This window comes from Equus quagga, chromosome 14 (genome assembly GCF_021613505.1).
Source record: "Equus quagga isolate Etosha38 chromosome 14, UCLA_HA_Equagga_1.0, whole genome shotgun sequence".
In the NCBI taxonomy this organism is placed as follows: domain Eukaryota; kingdom Metazoa; phylum Chordata; class Mammalia; order Perissodactyla; family Equidae; genus Equus; species Equus quagga.
Genome location: NC_060280.1, coordinates 75034219 through 75050030, shown reverse-complemented (window position 1 = coordinate 75050030; position 15812 = coordinate 75034219). Strand labels below are relative to the sequence as shown.

At 52.5% G+C, this 15812-nt stretch overlaps 1 protein-coding gene across 10 annotated transcripts in view; it reads right to left on the bottom strand.

Moving 5' to 3' along the window:
• Nucleotides 1–6173: 6173 nt before the first annotated feature.
• ST3GAL4 (ST3 beta-galactoside alpha-2,3-sialyltransferase 4) overlaps nt 6174–15812 on the bottom strand; it is a 35093-nt gene continuing 25454 nt past the window's right edge. For 5 of the 10 annotated variants that reach the window (XM_046684531.1, XM_046684539.1, XM_046684534.1 and 2 more), the window contains 10 exons: nt 13870–13945; nt 13473–13581; nt 12994–13074; nt 12655–12752; nt 12375–12435; nt 11736–11831; nt 11449–11638; nt 10679–10822; nt 7116–7259; nt 6174–6805 (listed from right to left, as the gene is read on the bottom strand). In XM_046684531.1, the coding sequence (XP_046540487.1) occupies nt 6719–6805; nt 7116–7259; nt 10679–10822; nt 11449–11638; nt 11736–11831; nt 12375–12435; nt 12655–12752; nt 12994–13074; nt 13473–13581; nt 13870–13945 (1086 nt within the window). In that variant the 3' untranslated portion in view covers nt 6174–6718. The remainder of the gene's footprint in view (nt 6806–7115; nt 7260–10678; nt 10823–11448; nt 11639–11735; nt 11832–12374; nt 12436–12654; nt 12753–12993; nt 13075–13472; nt 13582–13869; nt 13946–15812) is intronic. The other 5 variants (XM_046684533.1, XM_046684540.1, XM_046684535.1 and 2 more) reach the window with 1 other exon arrangement.

The window sequence follows — 15812 nt, the reverse complement described above, 5'->3', positions numbered from 1 at the left end:
GTATAAATATTTAAATAAAAACTATCTTAATTTGCATAAAGATTTTTACTTTAAAATACCACTTGGTGTGCCTATTTAAAGAAACGTAAACATTTAGACATAAACCAATGACATCTCAACTAAATCTTGAATTTTACTTCCCCTTTAAGAAAGTCTTTTAGAAGTCTCTCACTAAGTTATTTTTAGGAGATGTAACCACATACCAGCCATTTGCAGCTTCAGCATCAAAACTACCAGCAATCTTTGAGAATCACTGATAAAGAGTGCTCACTCTGATAGTTACTTGTCATTTTCAGTAAGACTCCGATCATCTTTTCCCCCACCCCCTATGTTTCAATCTTCCCAATTAGGTCATAAACCGGAAAAAATGAGAAAATTTCAAGCTACTCTTCTTTAAAAATAAGGATTTGTTTTCCTGAATGAATACAATTTTGTGGCAGGGAGAGGAGGAACCGCCGTTCTTTCCCTCTCGATTCTTCCTGCATCCATCTCCTCTCCTCTCTGCCGGCTGGGTTTCTGACACACAGTGAACGCTTCCATTACTACAGGCCTGATAGTTTTACTCCTACCACAGCCCTCATCTTTAAAAGGCGTTTTGTGAACACACACCATTCACAAGACGCACCACTGAACTGTGGTCTACATCCCCGGTGCCAATCTCCACCTGCCACTCCATGTTCCCAAAGCTGCTCTCTGGGACAGTACTCAGCCCACCCATGGGGCTGGGACATCCTCAACCCCTGGGCCAAAAGCTTCCCTTGGGCTCACTGATCAGCGAGCCCCAGCCACACAAAGGCGTCTGCTTCCGCTGCTTCTTGACCTCATGACCCTTGGAAATATCTTGGAATGCCATGAGAACATTCAAATAATGCTCCTTTATAGCCATCTTCTTTGTGATGAATCTAAAGTACTAACGTTCAGAGAGCCAGCCCCATGGCTGAGGGGTTAAGTTCACGCGCTCTGCTTCAGCAGCCTGGGGTTCGCCAGTTCAGATCCTGGGCACAGACTTATGCACCGCTCACCAAGCCATGCTGTGGCAGCATCCCACATAGAAGAAGTAGAATGACCTACAACTAAGATACATAACTATGTACTGGGGCTTTGGGGAGGGGAAAACAAAAGAGGAAGATTGGCAAGAGATGTTAGCTCAGGGTCAATCTTCCCCACCAAAAAAAGCGCATACTTTAAAGTATTAATGTTCAAAGACAAGGTAAGTGAAGTTTCAGAAAACCGGTCTTTGGGAGAACTGGAGTCTTACTAGGTGGAGCTTTGCTGAAATCTATTCCCAATTATACAAGAGGAAAAGTGCCACTCAGGATACGAACCAAACAAAGGACTCATCCCCCTGACGGTCACCCTCACTTAGGAAAACATGCTCAGGTGGACTAAGTTTAAGACACCACCTTCACCAACTTTGTAAGGAAATTAAAGGGCCAGAGACTAGAAAATATATTTGTGACACTAATGGGCATGGCACTGGTAAGAAATACTGAATGAAGAAGGCAGTGGAGATAAAGTGATATAGATAGGGATTCAGGACTTCTACAGCAGAATTTTCAGATTAGAAGCTCCTATCTGACTTTTAGAAGTTTCTCCAGCTCTCCTCACAGGCAGGGCTGCACCCGTGGAACACAGATCTTGAGAAAAAAAGCACAGAACTAGAGAGAATCTCCCTACCAGACTCTAACTCGTACTCTGGTGATTTTTCCCTCTGGAGAGAAACACACTTGTAAGCAAGTGAAGACATTCCTTAAGTGTTAAAGTTGGTGATACACGTAGATAGTGTTTTAGGAAGCCTCAGAATGATAGACGGTTCTGGAATAGCTTAGTTCAACAAAGTAATTCCAACTTTGATACCCTAGGGTGATCTCAACATCTGAGCCTTCTTTCATTCCCTCCACCCAGCTCCACCCTCCCAGTCTTAGAAGATTCTTGAGAAGCAGCTGTGCCGCTGTAGAGGGGTGGGTATACTTTAAATTGTTGAGTTTTCCCTGGGTATCTGAAATCTGCCTTCCAAAGTTCATTTTTTCCCTAAAACTTTCGTCAGATGCTCTGTGCTAACCTTCCTAAACAGGCTGTGGTTTCTCCCACCTGCTCCCAGCTCTCTGCAATCCCTTTACGTGAAGAGGAGGAGCCTTCCAAGATATTTGGGTTCCCCCCAAACCTGACGTCTAACGACACTCGAGCTTCATCTCCCCACCTCATTTCTCAGGCACGGGATCCCCAAGATCCCAATGAGAGAGGTAAACTTGTTGAGAAAGAACTGGAGGGGAAAACAGGCTATAACTACAGATACACACACACATATCCCTCCTTAAACTTTTAAGTTGCAAAGATTTCCTGGAATCACGTCTGGTACAGAATCATGGGAATGCTCAAAACGAACAAATAGTTTTCTGAATCTATAATTAAGACATCAGAAAGGTCAGAGGGGAGCTAACAAACTCTCCTCTACAGCTCTGAGGAGGTACTTCTCAACCCCAGTTTTGGAACCCACTGTGGTATGCTGTGTGCCATCAAAACAGCTAATGTACCCAAGATACCACTTTCTCCAAAAACCCCTGAAGGCCTCTAACTTCAACTTGAAAACCACTGCCAGAGTGCAATCTGAATTCACTGTTCATTCTTTGACGATGCAAAGCTCGCGTCTGAGTCATTTTCCTGATGTCTTACCTTCCCCTACTTAGCTTGTGGTCGATTTGAACAGACTTTTCTGTAATCAGCCATGTTAACTCAGGACCTGGGTAAATATCTGGCCCTCCAGATGTACTTCACCTGTTTCATACACTTTCCGGTGTTTTCCATTATGCAAGGCAGCTTTCCAATCTAATATTTATATCATACTTTACAGTCTACACAATGTTTTTACAACCATATTCCCATTAGATCCGTAAAACCTCACTGGGAGCTAGGCATGCATAATCACTCTTTTACAGACGGAGGAGCAGAGGTTTACTCGGCTAATTACGGAACAGAGCAAGGAGGAGAACCCCCCCATCCAACCGACCACATTTCGTGTGCACTAACACGTTGCTGCCGCACAGACAGGACCGCTTCCAAGCTCAAACCTTTCGTAGGCTAGAGAGTCTCTGGGGAAGCCAACTGAATGTACTTCGGTCCTGGGAAAGGGTAAATAAAAACCCGAAGTCCAAAATTAAGGCACACCATGTGATGTGAATAGAGAATATCATTTAAATATCTTCCTGGGCTAGATAAAAGACCTCGACTCTGTCTTGCCCAGCTAGGTGGTCGACTGGGAGTCCCTTCACTTCTCCGGGCCTCGGTTTCCCCTCTGCGGAGGAGGGCTGGGCTTCCAAAGTCTACACACGATGGGGCAGATCTCGACCGCTCCCTTGCAGAAGTCTTTCACCCCAGCCTGAGCGACGCAGTCAATGTCGGTCACGCGGAGGAGGCGTAGAGGGAACACCACCCCCGCCTCCCGGCCCCATCAGCCCCGCCGGCTGAGAGAACCGGGGCGGCAGGCAAAGTCGGGCAGAGGGCCGCGAACCCCGCAGCCCGCCCCGCCTTCCTCCGCAGCGGTCCCCAGGCCCTCAGCCGACTGCCAGGAAGGCGCTGGCCTCGGACGAGGCGGGGCGCCGGGGTCAGCGCCCCGAGAGGCCCCCGGGCGGACCGCGCGAGGACACCGCTCCGCCGCGGGTTTCCCGGCCCGGATTTCCCGGCCCGGTTCCCTGCAGGGTTCTGGGGGCCCCCGCGCCCCGCGGACGACGCATGCGCGCCCCGGCCTCCGCCCGCGCCGCCGGGAGCGCAGCGGCTCCTCCCACCCCCGCTGGCGCGAGAAGACGCGCGAGCGCCCAGTTACCGCCACTCAAGGGCACCGGGGATTAGGGTGGGCTTTGCAGGTAGATCGTGGAACTAAGAGGCCCGTGAGATCATCCTGGAGCATAGACTACTAGAGCAGTGCTTCTGGGTGCTTGTTAGAATTCCAGATTCCTGGGCCGCATCGCCAGCAGCCTGGGTAAGACCCAAGAATCGCTGTTCTTAAATCACCCCCAGATAATACTGATAGAAGTGGTCCTCCTAGGCTGGACCCACCTTCTTGTTTTAACGAATGTAGGAAGTGGAGCACAGACTTGGAGAAATGGTTGGGCCAAGATCGTACAGAATTAAGTGGCAGAGTCTGGTGTAGAACCCGGATTTGTTGACTTGCACTCAAGTGCTTTCCCTCACTGTTCCCTCCTTCCCCTCCCGCCTTCTTTCCAGGGCACGGTTTAATTGGTACTAGGCAGGCTGGCAGGCAGTTCGTTCACATTGGTTGGGCTAACTGGAGAATGAAAGGCCCTTTCTCAGAACGCCAAAGAACCCCGTCCAACAACTGCACATCAAAGCTCCACTCCCACAGAGGACCCTTGGCTGGTACCGCCTCAGCCTGCATAGGGGCAGGGCGCCCTGGAGAAGGCTGAGCCCCTCAGGGCAACAATGGATGGTTGGGCCGTATACACGCTTCCCCATACACGCCCTTGTCCATATGTGATCATGAAGGACTGTCTGCATATGGCATCACAGGCAAAATCCAACAAGAATGTCAAACGCTTCCATGTCTACATGCACGTGTGGGGCTTTTGGGGAAGTCTGACCCATCCATGTGTGTTGGATTCTGGCTCTAGTTTAGGCACATTCAGTAACAGGCAGTGGCCCCAGTCCAGGACAGCTGGATCATACGTGCTGACAGTCACTTTCAATGGCCCTGGATGGGGAAATGGACACTCCCTTGCATATCCTTGTGAGAAGCAGTGTCAGGGAGCAGCAGAGCTGAGACGTCAAGTCAGCAAGGCCCAGCACCCCACCCTCCAAGACAAAGCCTGGGAGACAAAGCTTGCCCATGTGGAGGGGAGGGGTTTGGGGCTGCAGATGCTGGGTCCTCTTTGCTTTGAGAAGCCCCCTCAGCCCTGGCAAGAGAGCAGCTAGCAAAGTAGTTCTGCCAGGCTTCCAAGAGAGCAGGCAAGTCCAGTCTCTGCAGTGGTCCTCAGGACAGACTGTTCTGTGGGACGAGACTGGGTGTTCTCAAGGCCACTCTAACACTCTGTCCAGAAGCCTGTCATCTTCCTCTGCTCCTCCCAAATCTCTGCCCCTCTTTATCTGTCCTGTCTCAGCCTAGCTGTCTCAAAACTTCAATCAAGGCTGCAACTCCTTCCGAGAAAGCCAGGAACTCCACTGCAAGTCCCATTCCCTATGGGGGAGTTCCAGCTCTCCCTCCAGTCTCCAGATGTAAAGGAACAGCTGTGGAGGTGGCAGGAAGCCCAGTTGGCAGCCAGGCGGGGCCTGGGAAGAAGGAGAACAAAGTGGGTAGGAGACAGGCAAATGGCAGGCTATCGCAATTCTAGAGACCTGGAGGAAAAAGCATTTTGGCGCGGGCCCAGCGACTGGCGGACAGGCCTTGCCAGATCCCTTAGATGCTGCCCGAGCCTTGCCCATCCCAATCCTGGCAGCCTGGGCCACTGGCAGGACCTTCTGTAAACTCCATTTTATGATTCCCACTTAATCTGAGAAGGGAAACTTGGCTTCCTTTGAGTGACTCCACCCCTGTTCTCAAACACACACCTCCCAGCATGAGATTTTAGAAACTGAAGGCTGGTGAGGGAGAGGCAGGGAGGCGGATAGGGCTCTGCTACTCCCATCTGGCATCCTCCTGCCCGTCCCTACTTCTGGAAGGTAAACCAGGATGCAAGATGCCCGGCTGGGTGTCCGGAAGACAGGGCTGCTCCAGCCACCACTTGGCTGCCTGCCACACCAGGGTGAGGATGCATGACTTGGCACCAAGCACTGTACTCAAGAAGTAATTATTTCCTGGGCCAGCCCAGTGGTGTAGTTGTCAAGTTTGCACACTCCACTTTGGGGGCCCAGGGTTCACAGGTTCAGATCCTGGATGCAGACCTACACACTGCTCATCAAGCCATGCTGTGGTGGCATCCCACATACAAAATAGAGGAAGAACACTGGCACAGATGTTAGCTCAGGGACAATGTTCCTCACCACAAAAGAAAAAAAGAAACAAAAGAAAGAATTACTTCCTGAATGACCAGGGCCTGCTCTTGGTCCCCCTAGGACCCAGAGACACGGCTGGTCTTTAACAAGCCTGTCCACTGCTGGGAAAGGGGGCCCACTGCCCATCCAAGTCCTCCCCAACCTGAAAGGACACAGGGTATCACAACTGCTTCCGTTTTAGGAAAAATAGTTTAATGATAGGTTTGAAACCTCTTTTCTGGAAGAGGTCCCCTTCGCCGTGGACCCCCCATCCCACTGCTCTTCCCAGGCCTGCTGGGAGGCAGCACCCCTCCAGACACCCCTGCCCTCCTAGGATGCCTGCTCTGGGTCTAGGCTTTAGTGGGCCCAGCACTTCTGTGTTTTTATAAAAAGTGTGCAGAACACTGTATTATGCCCCTTCTCTGGATGCCATGGGACCAGCCCACAGCACTTTCCTACCCCTTAATTAAATAGCCCATTAAATAATCTCCTGGTGCTGGTGGAGAGCGGCTGCCACAGCCATGAGCCCCTTGGCTGGGCTCCTGCTCCCCAGGGCCTCCACCTGGGCAGCCAGGGGCACAGCCTCATCTTAGACCTGGCTAGTCCTGGGACCCCTCCCCACACAGGAGAGGGTGAGTCCAAGTGGCTCATACTGGCCCCGGCACCCCCACAGCCATGGATGGGGGTCGCTCAGGCAGCAGAGTGGGCAAACCAATGGGTACAGCTCTAATCCAAGTCAGAAGTAAGTGAGGTTCTTGACTGCTCCGATTTCCAGCATCCGCTTGATGGCCAGGGCCTCTTGAGAGACGTTGTGGCCTGACCCCTGTGGAGACAGCCAAGGAAGCAAACTAAGGGACTCCCAAGGACCTCCCTGGCCCAGGACAGTCTCCCTGGCCCTCCCCATGACCTCACACTTCTGGGTGCTCCCTTCCCCATGCTGGCTCTCGGAAGGAAGACAGGATCTGTGAGCCAAATACAGAGGACGCGGGCCTGGGAGTCCAGATGCCTCAGTTCCAGTTCTGACTCTCTGAGTGACCTCACCATGAGCTACCTCTGGGCCCCCGGCACTACTCACTCACCCAGCGTCCCCAGGTCAGTCCACCTTACCCAGCTCGCAAGCAGGGGCCACTTACCGCCATGGACTTGAGCGTGATCTGCTCATAGTAGTGAATGGTCTGCTTCTTGTTATGGGTGTCTGGGTAGCCAAAGCCAGCAATGTGCACCAAGTCGCAGAGGTGGAGGGCCAGCGTGATGGCCAAGAGGCCTGTGGTAGGCTTCTAAGGGACAAGGGGTGGGAAGGTATTAGAGGGAGCCCCGTTCCTTTCACCATCTCATAGGCCAGGGCTGTGAAACAGAGCTTCCTGTGACCACAGACTCGCCTGTATCTGTGCCGTCCTGCATGGCCGCCACGCGCCGCCTGTGGCTGAGGAGCATGTGACTGGGGCTAGGGCAGATGAGGAGCTGCATTTTTAATTTTATTTAATTTTAATTAATCACATTTTAAATTTAAATAGTCACGTGTGGCTTGTGGCTACCACACTGGATAGTCCAGCTCAACACATCTGCGGGAAGGGTTCGGGCCTCAAGGGATGATGCTGGCAATCAGGATGACAATAATAATCATCATCATAATATCTATTACTTTTTGAGCACTTACTATGTGCCAGACACTACATTATCTCATCCAATCCTCATAAAAGCACTGTGAGGCGGATACTATTACTAGCCCCATTTTACAGATGGGGAAACTGAGGCTCACGACTGTTAAGCAACTGGCTCAAGGAGTGAAAGGTTCTGTTCTCCACCTTGGAAAATCTCCCCTCTTTCAGAAGACTCGCTCCCGCACTCCCGGGCCGTGTGCCCCCTTATGAGGGTGGGTTCTCCCATTCTGTAAAGTGGGGACACCATGCTTTCGCTCCATACCTTATGAGCTGCCACAAGGACCTCACTTCTCCACCCCTAATCCATCCACGGGGATGGGCCAGCTGATTTTCTAACCTCATAAACCTTGCCTTCCTCAACTCTGACACCCTGCCTTCCAGACCACCTCACCTGCCCACTCCCATAAAGGAGCCACTCCCTGGGCCTTGGCAGGCCTCTGAACACTGGGTTTTTCCCAGCTTCCTTTCTGAGCTCTGTTGTCTCATCTGCCACTTCCTGCCTGGGCCTTCCATTTCACCCCAGTTGTTTTACCCACCTCTGCATGACCTCATCCAGTTCTGTCCGTTGCTGAACCACATTTCCATCGCCTTCTAGCCAGCTCTGCCTGGACACAGGCCCCTTAAACTCACCCAACTCTCCTCTTCCCCTGCATTCCCTATATCAGTTAATCATATCACCCTCTACCCAGGTGGCCAAGCTAGAAACATACAATGTCATAAATCCTCAATTCCACCTGTAAAATAAATGTTGCAGCAGGAGTTTTCTAAGATAATCCCCCATCACCCTTGCCATTGAGTGTGTGTGGAACCTGGGACTGTGACGAGATACATTACCTTATGTTATATTGCTTTATATGGCACAGTTGACCATAAGATAGGGAGATAATCCTGGTGGGCTGGCCCTAATTACATGAGCTTTTACACGTGGTCTAGGGATCAGCCGTGGAAGAAGTCAGAGATGTGAAACACAAGAAGGATTTACCATGTCATTGCTGGCCTTAGAATGAGGGGGCCATATGGCAAGGAGTGGTGGCAGCCTCTAAGAGCTGAGAGCATCCCCACCCCAGGCGGAAAGCCAGCAAGAAAATGGGACCTTGGTCCTGCAACCATAAGGAACTGAATTCTCCCAACAAGAATGAGCTTGGAAGTAAATCCCTGCCCCGGCCCCGAGCCTCCATACACGAACTCAGTCCAGCTGCCAACTTCATTTCAACCTTGTATACTCAAAGCAGAGAACTCAGCCACCTCGTGCTGGATTTCTGACCTAGAGAACCATGAGCCAAAACATGGGTGCTATTTTAAGCCACCCAACTGTGGTAATTTGTTAGGCAGTGGCAGGAAATGGATACAGATATCAAGACCTTCTCTTGCTTTTCCCTTCCCACCACGAGGAGCTGGCTCTGGTCCTTACCTCCTCTTGCCTCCCTCTCCAGCCTTCACCCTCTCCCTCACCCTCATCGGGGCATCAACACCTCCTTGCTGCCCCCTCAGCTCCACCTGTGCTAGAACTCGGTGCCAGGGGAGCTGTTCCGTCTTGCCAAATGAAACACCTCTCCCCAGTCCTCCACCTGATGGGCCCCATGACCCCTCAAGGCCTAACTCCAGTACCACCTTCTCTGGGGGACCTCCCAGACGGCCCCAAGCAGAGGTCTGCCTGCCACTCTGAGATCCCAGAGCACTCAGAACACCCTCTGTTGGGGCATTCTGCCACAGACATGCTGCAACCTGTATGTTTATTCCGTTAGACCAAGTTTCCTCAGGGCAAGGAGTATGTCCTACTCCCTAAGCATGCGAACCTGGGGCCTGGCACAGAGCTGTCCTAACAGCAGGTAGTCACCATATGAAGTTGAACCATAGTAGGTATTCAGTAAAGAATAAAACGATTTATTTAAAATTTGGCAAAGATTTACTGAGCATCCACTGTGTACCAATCTCCATGATAGGCATGTTACATAATTATCTTTTTAAATCCTACAATGGCCTTAAAAGGTCAGTACTAATATTATCCTCACCATACAGATAGGAACACTGAGGCTCCACATGGCTGACTTGCCCAAGGCCACACAGTAAGTGGTACAGCCGAGTCCCGTCTATGTCTGCTAGTTACCTCTGTCCACCATCCCACACAGCCTCTCCGAGGGCTCAAGACACCTGTAGAAGTACTTAGGAAGCTACCAAGTGTGTTGAAGCCCATCAGCTGAAGACCACTAGGGTACTGAGAGCTGAAACCAGAACTGGAACTTGCAAAACTGCACCATGACTCCCAAAATTGACACACCGCACCAAACTGTGATAAGCAAGACAAGCGGTCGGCTCAAACTCCTGACTCATTCAGACCAATATGTTCCAAGATAAGATCACAAAGTGACCTGACAGTAACTGCACCACGGGCTCAAGTTGTTCTAAAGATAAGACCACTGACTGTCCCAGCAACTCCCCAGTTTACAGATTCTGACTAGTGTCTGCCAACACGGCCCTCTAACTCCAGCCCCCAAGCCCTATAAACCCCTTTCCCCACTCCCCACTTTGCAGATGTCGCACAGTTTCAAAAGCGTGCGCCTCTCTTGCTACGGCAAGCTCATAACCCTAACCTGATTCTAGGTGTGCCTGAGGCTGCAGTTGAACGGCTTTACCAGGTGTTATTCAAATACAAGCTCTGGGCCGGCCCGGTGGCACAGCAGTTAAGTGCACACGTTCCACTTTGGCGGCCCGGGGTTCACCAGTTCGGATCCCGGGTGTGCACATGGCACCTTGGCAAGCCATGCTGTGGCAGGCGTCCCACATAGAAAAGTAGAGGAAGGTGGGCACGGATGTGAGCTCAGGGCCAGTCTTCCTCAGCAAAAAGAGGAGAATTGGCAGCAGTTAGCTCAGGGCTAATCTTCCAAAATAAAAAACAAAACAGCAGCTGTGATCTCTGTTATTATTTTCTCCTCTCCTGGGGTCCTCCACAGCTTCCTAAGCCTCTAGGAACGTCCCACCTACTTCCCACCCGGGCCCCCAACCCTCTGGCTTCCCTGTGGGCAGCCCATCATTACCTGCTTCACCTTGCGTGGCTGTTGCATTGGTAGGCTCAGCAGTTTGTCAGCTGCAATCTCCATGAAGAAGGGGTTGAGAATCCGAATCTGTTTGGGGTTGACGTCCCAGATGAGGGGAGGCTGTTTCCAGAAGCCCTTTCGCACCTAGGGGGATGGGGTTGGAAGGGAGAGTTGGGAGTGGGTGAAGACCTGTCCCAGGTCCAGCCTGGTGGTCCTTAGCCAGGCATGGGGTCCATGTGATGCCAAAGGCCCTCAGGGTAAGGAGGGAGGCCAGGTGTAGCGTATGGGGTCCAACCACTGCCCAAGTCCAAGGATATCCAAACAGACAGAAGGGGCTTGAGTTTGGGGCTGTCTAAACACTGGGCAAAAATACCAGATTTGGCAGTTCAGCATTTGACTGGACGGCACAGAGACATAGTGGACCTTCTAGGGACTGCCTGGAAGGACACAGGTCTCGATTGTTCTCACCTGTCCCCTGCCTACAGATGACTACTGACCAGTTCCTCTGCTCCCAAGTTTCTCACTGGCAAACAGCTTTTGGCAGCTTTCTGTCCCAGGCAGTCTCAAGCTTGGGGTGCCCTTGGCTGCTGCCCAACTCCTGCAGGCTTGCACACCCGGCTGCTCAGGGGGCTCCCCAGAAGCCCTACAGAACGCTGCGTTCACGCCCTCCCCTCACCGGCTCTTTAGGAGTGCAGGGCAGACATCATGGAGCGGGAGGTCCTGACTTGGGCAGTGTCCCCATCTGCAGGCCTCCCAGTCTCCCCACTTACCCGCTTCTTATCACTCAGGATGGTCTCAATCCAGTGGAAGTCCATTGCCTTGAAAGCTACCAGGACAAGGAGTGTGTCTGGGTTGTTCTCCACTTTGGGGTTGAAGTGGGCAGATTCAGGGTAGAAGAGGCGCATGGTGGTCTTGGAGCCCACGTCACTCTCATAGCCAGTCACCGGGGCGTTGTTCAATCTGGGAGGCAGGGAGGAGGATGCCCATCACCCAGAGCCCCACTGGGCCTGTCTATGGTCGCTCCCAAATGGAAGAAGGAAGGGACAGTCATACAGACCTGATGACCACATCGTACTTGTTGATGACATCTCCCAGCGAGCTGTTGCGCAGCCGGTGCCCGTTCCCCACCACCACGCAACGGCGGCACTTGAGACTGCCATGGGAAGAAGGCGATCAGACCCAGAAGTAACCTCTGTTCCTGCTCCACTTAACTCTCCTGCCTGGGTCTGCCCGAGGCCTAGCTCAGCATCCCTTGCCAGGGCCCCTCAGCCCCTGGTCCCCATGGACCGGGCATCTCCAAGGAGTTCTGCTTATGGTCATGCTGACTCTGTAGCCCTGGGCTTTCAAGGGAGAGGAAACTGAGCAGAGCATGGGAGAAGAGAGGAGGGAAGATGCCTGGGGAGTACCAATAAAAAGCTCTATTCAGAGCCCCCTTGCCTGCTGCCCAGCCCTGCCTGTTGCCATGGTGATACCCTCAGCAGCCTCTGCCTGCTCTGACACCCGGATGCCCAGGCTCAGGTGCCGTGGGGATTGGCGTACCTGACTCCCCTGGAAACAGGCAGGCAAGGAAGAAGGGTCAAATTGGCCACAGGGGACCAGAGGCAGGAAGGCTCACGGGAGATGCTAGACCATGACTGTTTCACACTGGGGCAGGAAGGAGAAGGTGCTCAGGCTCAAGGGGGGAGTGTCTCCTTACCTCTGGATGCTCTCTGGAATGGAGTAGCTGGTGATGGCTAGAACCCGGAGGAGCAGGTCTTCTACAAAAAGAACCAGATTGGAAGGGGCTGATGACAACAGCTAGCAATCCAAAGGCTGCCAACTCTCCCTCCTCTGACCCTCAGAGCCTTGGCTGCCTTTTCCTCTCCTGACCCCAGCATCTGAGCCTGGCTGAGAACTTGGGCACTGGGACCATGGATGGCAAAGAACAAGAAGCAATGTGGCCAAGGTGAGCCCTACTACACCAGGCAGGTACTTACCACTCCCCTTGGTCCCATAGGGCAGCTCGTAGGCAGATGGTGTCTTGACCCAGAAATAATCCTTAAGCCGCAGGAAGATGGGCTGATCTCGGGAGTAGCTGCACAGAGGTGAAAGCAGGGTCAAGATGAGAGGCGGAGTGAGCTTCATGCCAGAACCAGGGTGAGGCCCCTGACTGATAGCATATATACATGTCCAAGGCCTCTCTTTCCCTCATCGGCTTCAGCTAACCCATGTCCACCAATACGGTTCCCTCCCTCCAGCCGGCCCCCACCCTGTGAAACTCTCAATTCCAGCTCACCGCATGCCCTGCCCCACCCTCCTCAGCCTCACATACTTACTTGCCAAAGAGCTTAGAGGCCTTCCTCTCTGCCTCACCCTGGAAGCACGGCTCCTTCTTCTCTGGGATAGGAAAATAAAAACTGGAGACAAAAAAGGAGAGGAGGCAGGAGCTCCAGTCAGACCTCATGGGCCCAGGGGCCGGCACTCCAGGCAGCCTCCACCTTCCCCCCTCGCACACAGGTCCCAAGGTGCTGGAGAGTGACTTGCAGCGTGGAATCATCTCAATCCAAGCTCCACTTCAAAACCAAATCATTGAGGATCGAGCTCTTCCTTTTCCTGAACTCCCCCGGTGAGGGTCTGGGGGAGTCATCCCAGACCCTACCTTCATGGAAGGATTTCATGCTGGTAGTTGAAGGAAGAGGTCATGCCCTGACTCTCTGAACCCTCCTGCCCCACAAGGTCCCCCACCCCATGACGCTCCATCCCTGAGCCCCGTTCCTGAGAAGAACCAATGGAAGGACGTGGAAGTTGGACTCACAGTTCAATGTATCTGTCTTCTCGGGAGATGGAATACAACACCATGACAACCAGGACCAGAGCCAACATGGCCAGGAGCTTCCAGCCTGCAGGGCACATGCACAGAGGAGCTGGAGGCAGAAACAGGCAGATACAGTCCCAGTCTGCCTTCTCACCTGCCCCGTTTTGGGCTCCTCCAAGCCCCATCTCAAGCAGACCCAGTCCGTGGCCCTCACCTGGCCTGAGCTTTCCAGTGTGGGGCTTGGACCTGAGCATTTCCACTGTCCTTCAAGATGAAAAGATGGGTCCCTGCCTCCCTGTCTGTCCCTCCATAACCCCCAGGTTGTCCCAGGATGACAATGAAGACTGCTTCTGGGGGCCCATCCTTTGGATGGGGGTGGCTCTTGGACAATACTCACGGGACTTGCTGGTCATGTTTTTCAGCAGGTGGTAGGGTTCCTGGGGAGAGCTGTCATCCCGGCTGCCTCGGGCCACCTAGGAGGTAAGAGTCACAGGGGTTGGCTCCCAAAACCCTCCCACTTAGACACTGAAGCAGGACACACCTGCCACCTGCCTCTTCCAGCCCCCAAAAGCACAAAGCCGCTTGTGGGGTGGCCATCCAGAGAGTGGCCCTTCGCACCCTGGACATACCACTAACCCCTCAAAGCCATCTTCAGAGGTCCACGGGGGTCCTATGCCACAGAAAGGGAAACCAAGTCCCACCCTTCAAGGATTAAGTCCCATGCCAGCCGGGCCTACTCCAGCTTCCCTGGCATGGTTTTTCTCACTGTCTTCTTCCTCATTTTGACCCAGGAAGAGGAAGGTGGGTACCTCCACTCACATTTTACACGAAAGTTAAGCCAAGTGTCCAAGGCATGATTCATATTTTAAGCAACTGAAGTTTATCTATTCTCCAGCATCCAAGGCATTCCTTTGGTTCTGGCCATGGCCCACCTCTCCATCATCAATCTCCCACTACTCCAGACAAACAGGTCCACTCAGGCCAGATGCTTGGGTGAGGGTGGGGCTATGGGATGGTCTGGGAGGCCTCCTCCAGCCCTCTAGACTCTGACTAAATGCAAACAATGTGCAAGTCCTCACCGCCCTACGAGGGGAAACTCCGTGAAGGCAGGGCACTTGAATGGGAGCGCAGGGAGCGGGAAGGGTCTGGTTGGTCAAAGAGGAGGAGACGGGAGACCCTTTTGGGTAAGAGCAAAGGCCAGCAGGATAAGGATGGGGCTACGGAAGGGGGTGAGTTGTTATATGTACATAAACAGAGGGGTCCCTACAATCACAGTCACGGCCACGCTTCAGAGTCACCGGGGAAGAAATTTTGGCAGATTCCACAACCACATGAAGAGGCACAGGAGCACCGGTTTCTGCCATCCATGCCGTGTTCCCCAACGATCTGGATCGTAAGAATCACCCAGATTCCAGGGTGGTTTGCCAGGGTGGGACCTGAGACAGGCATTTTTACAAGCAGTCCAGGCGACTCTTATGATGGATCAGGAAAGGGAAGGAAGCACTAGTGTTTGTGCTCTCTTGGGGATAAATGGAAAACCTCAAATTATTTCTCCAGGGCAGGGGACAGCATCAGGATGAGGCCTGGGTTTTGTTACAAACAGTAAATCAATTATCCTGAACACTGTCCTATTATGGAGTTGATGCTCTGCTCCCCAGGCTCCACTCCGAGTCCACAAACGTGGAAGAATGAGAGTCTTGAGGGGGAGTAGAGAGCCAGGTGGGGTTGCAGGGTGGGGACCAGGGTCAGAAGTCCTCAGTAGGTTCAGGAGACCCATTCCCAAACCCCAGTGGAGATGGAGGATGGCCCTATCCAGGAAAGAAAAGTTCTAGATTTGTAATCAGAAGACTCCCATGAAAGTCATGGTTCTAGTAACTTCCCCAAGCACTGTTCCGAAATTGGCATGCCTTCTTCCATACCTACCCACAGTCACTGCCAAGGCATTCCCTAGCACTGTCGCCTTCCTTTTCTCCTTCGCAGCACTTCTGATCTTTGATTAACTTAGTTACTTATTTGCTTGCTTTCTGTATGTCTCCTCCACTGCAATATGAGCTCTGTGAGGGTAGGAACCAGGTCTGTCTCGTTCCTACCTCCAGCCCCAGCATCTAGCACACTGCCTGGTACACGGCCAGCACGCAGAAAGTATTGAATGAACAACAAGTTGGATTACCTCGGGCAAGTCAAACCTCTCTGACCTTCAGTTTCTTTGGCTATAAAACTGGGAAGTTAGCCTACAGATTCTGACTCAATGGGTGTGGGTGGATCCGGATTCTAACCAGCTCCCAGGTGTTGCCCTGCTGCAGGGCTGACCACACTTTGAGTTGCAAAGCTCTAAACCAG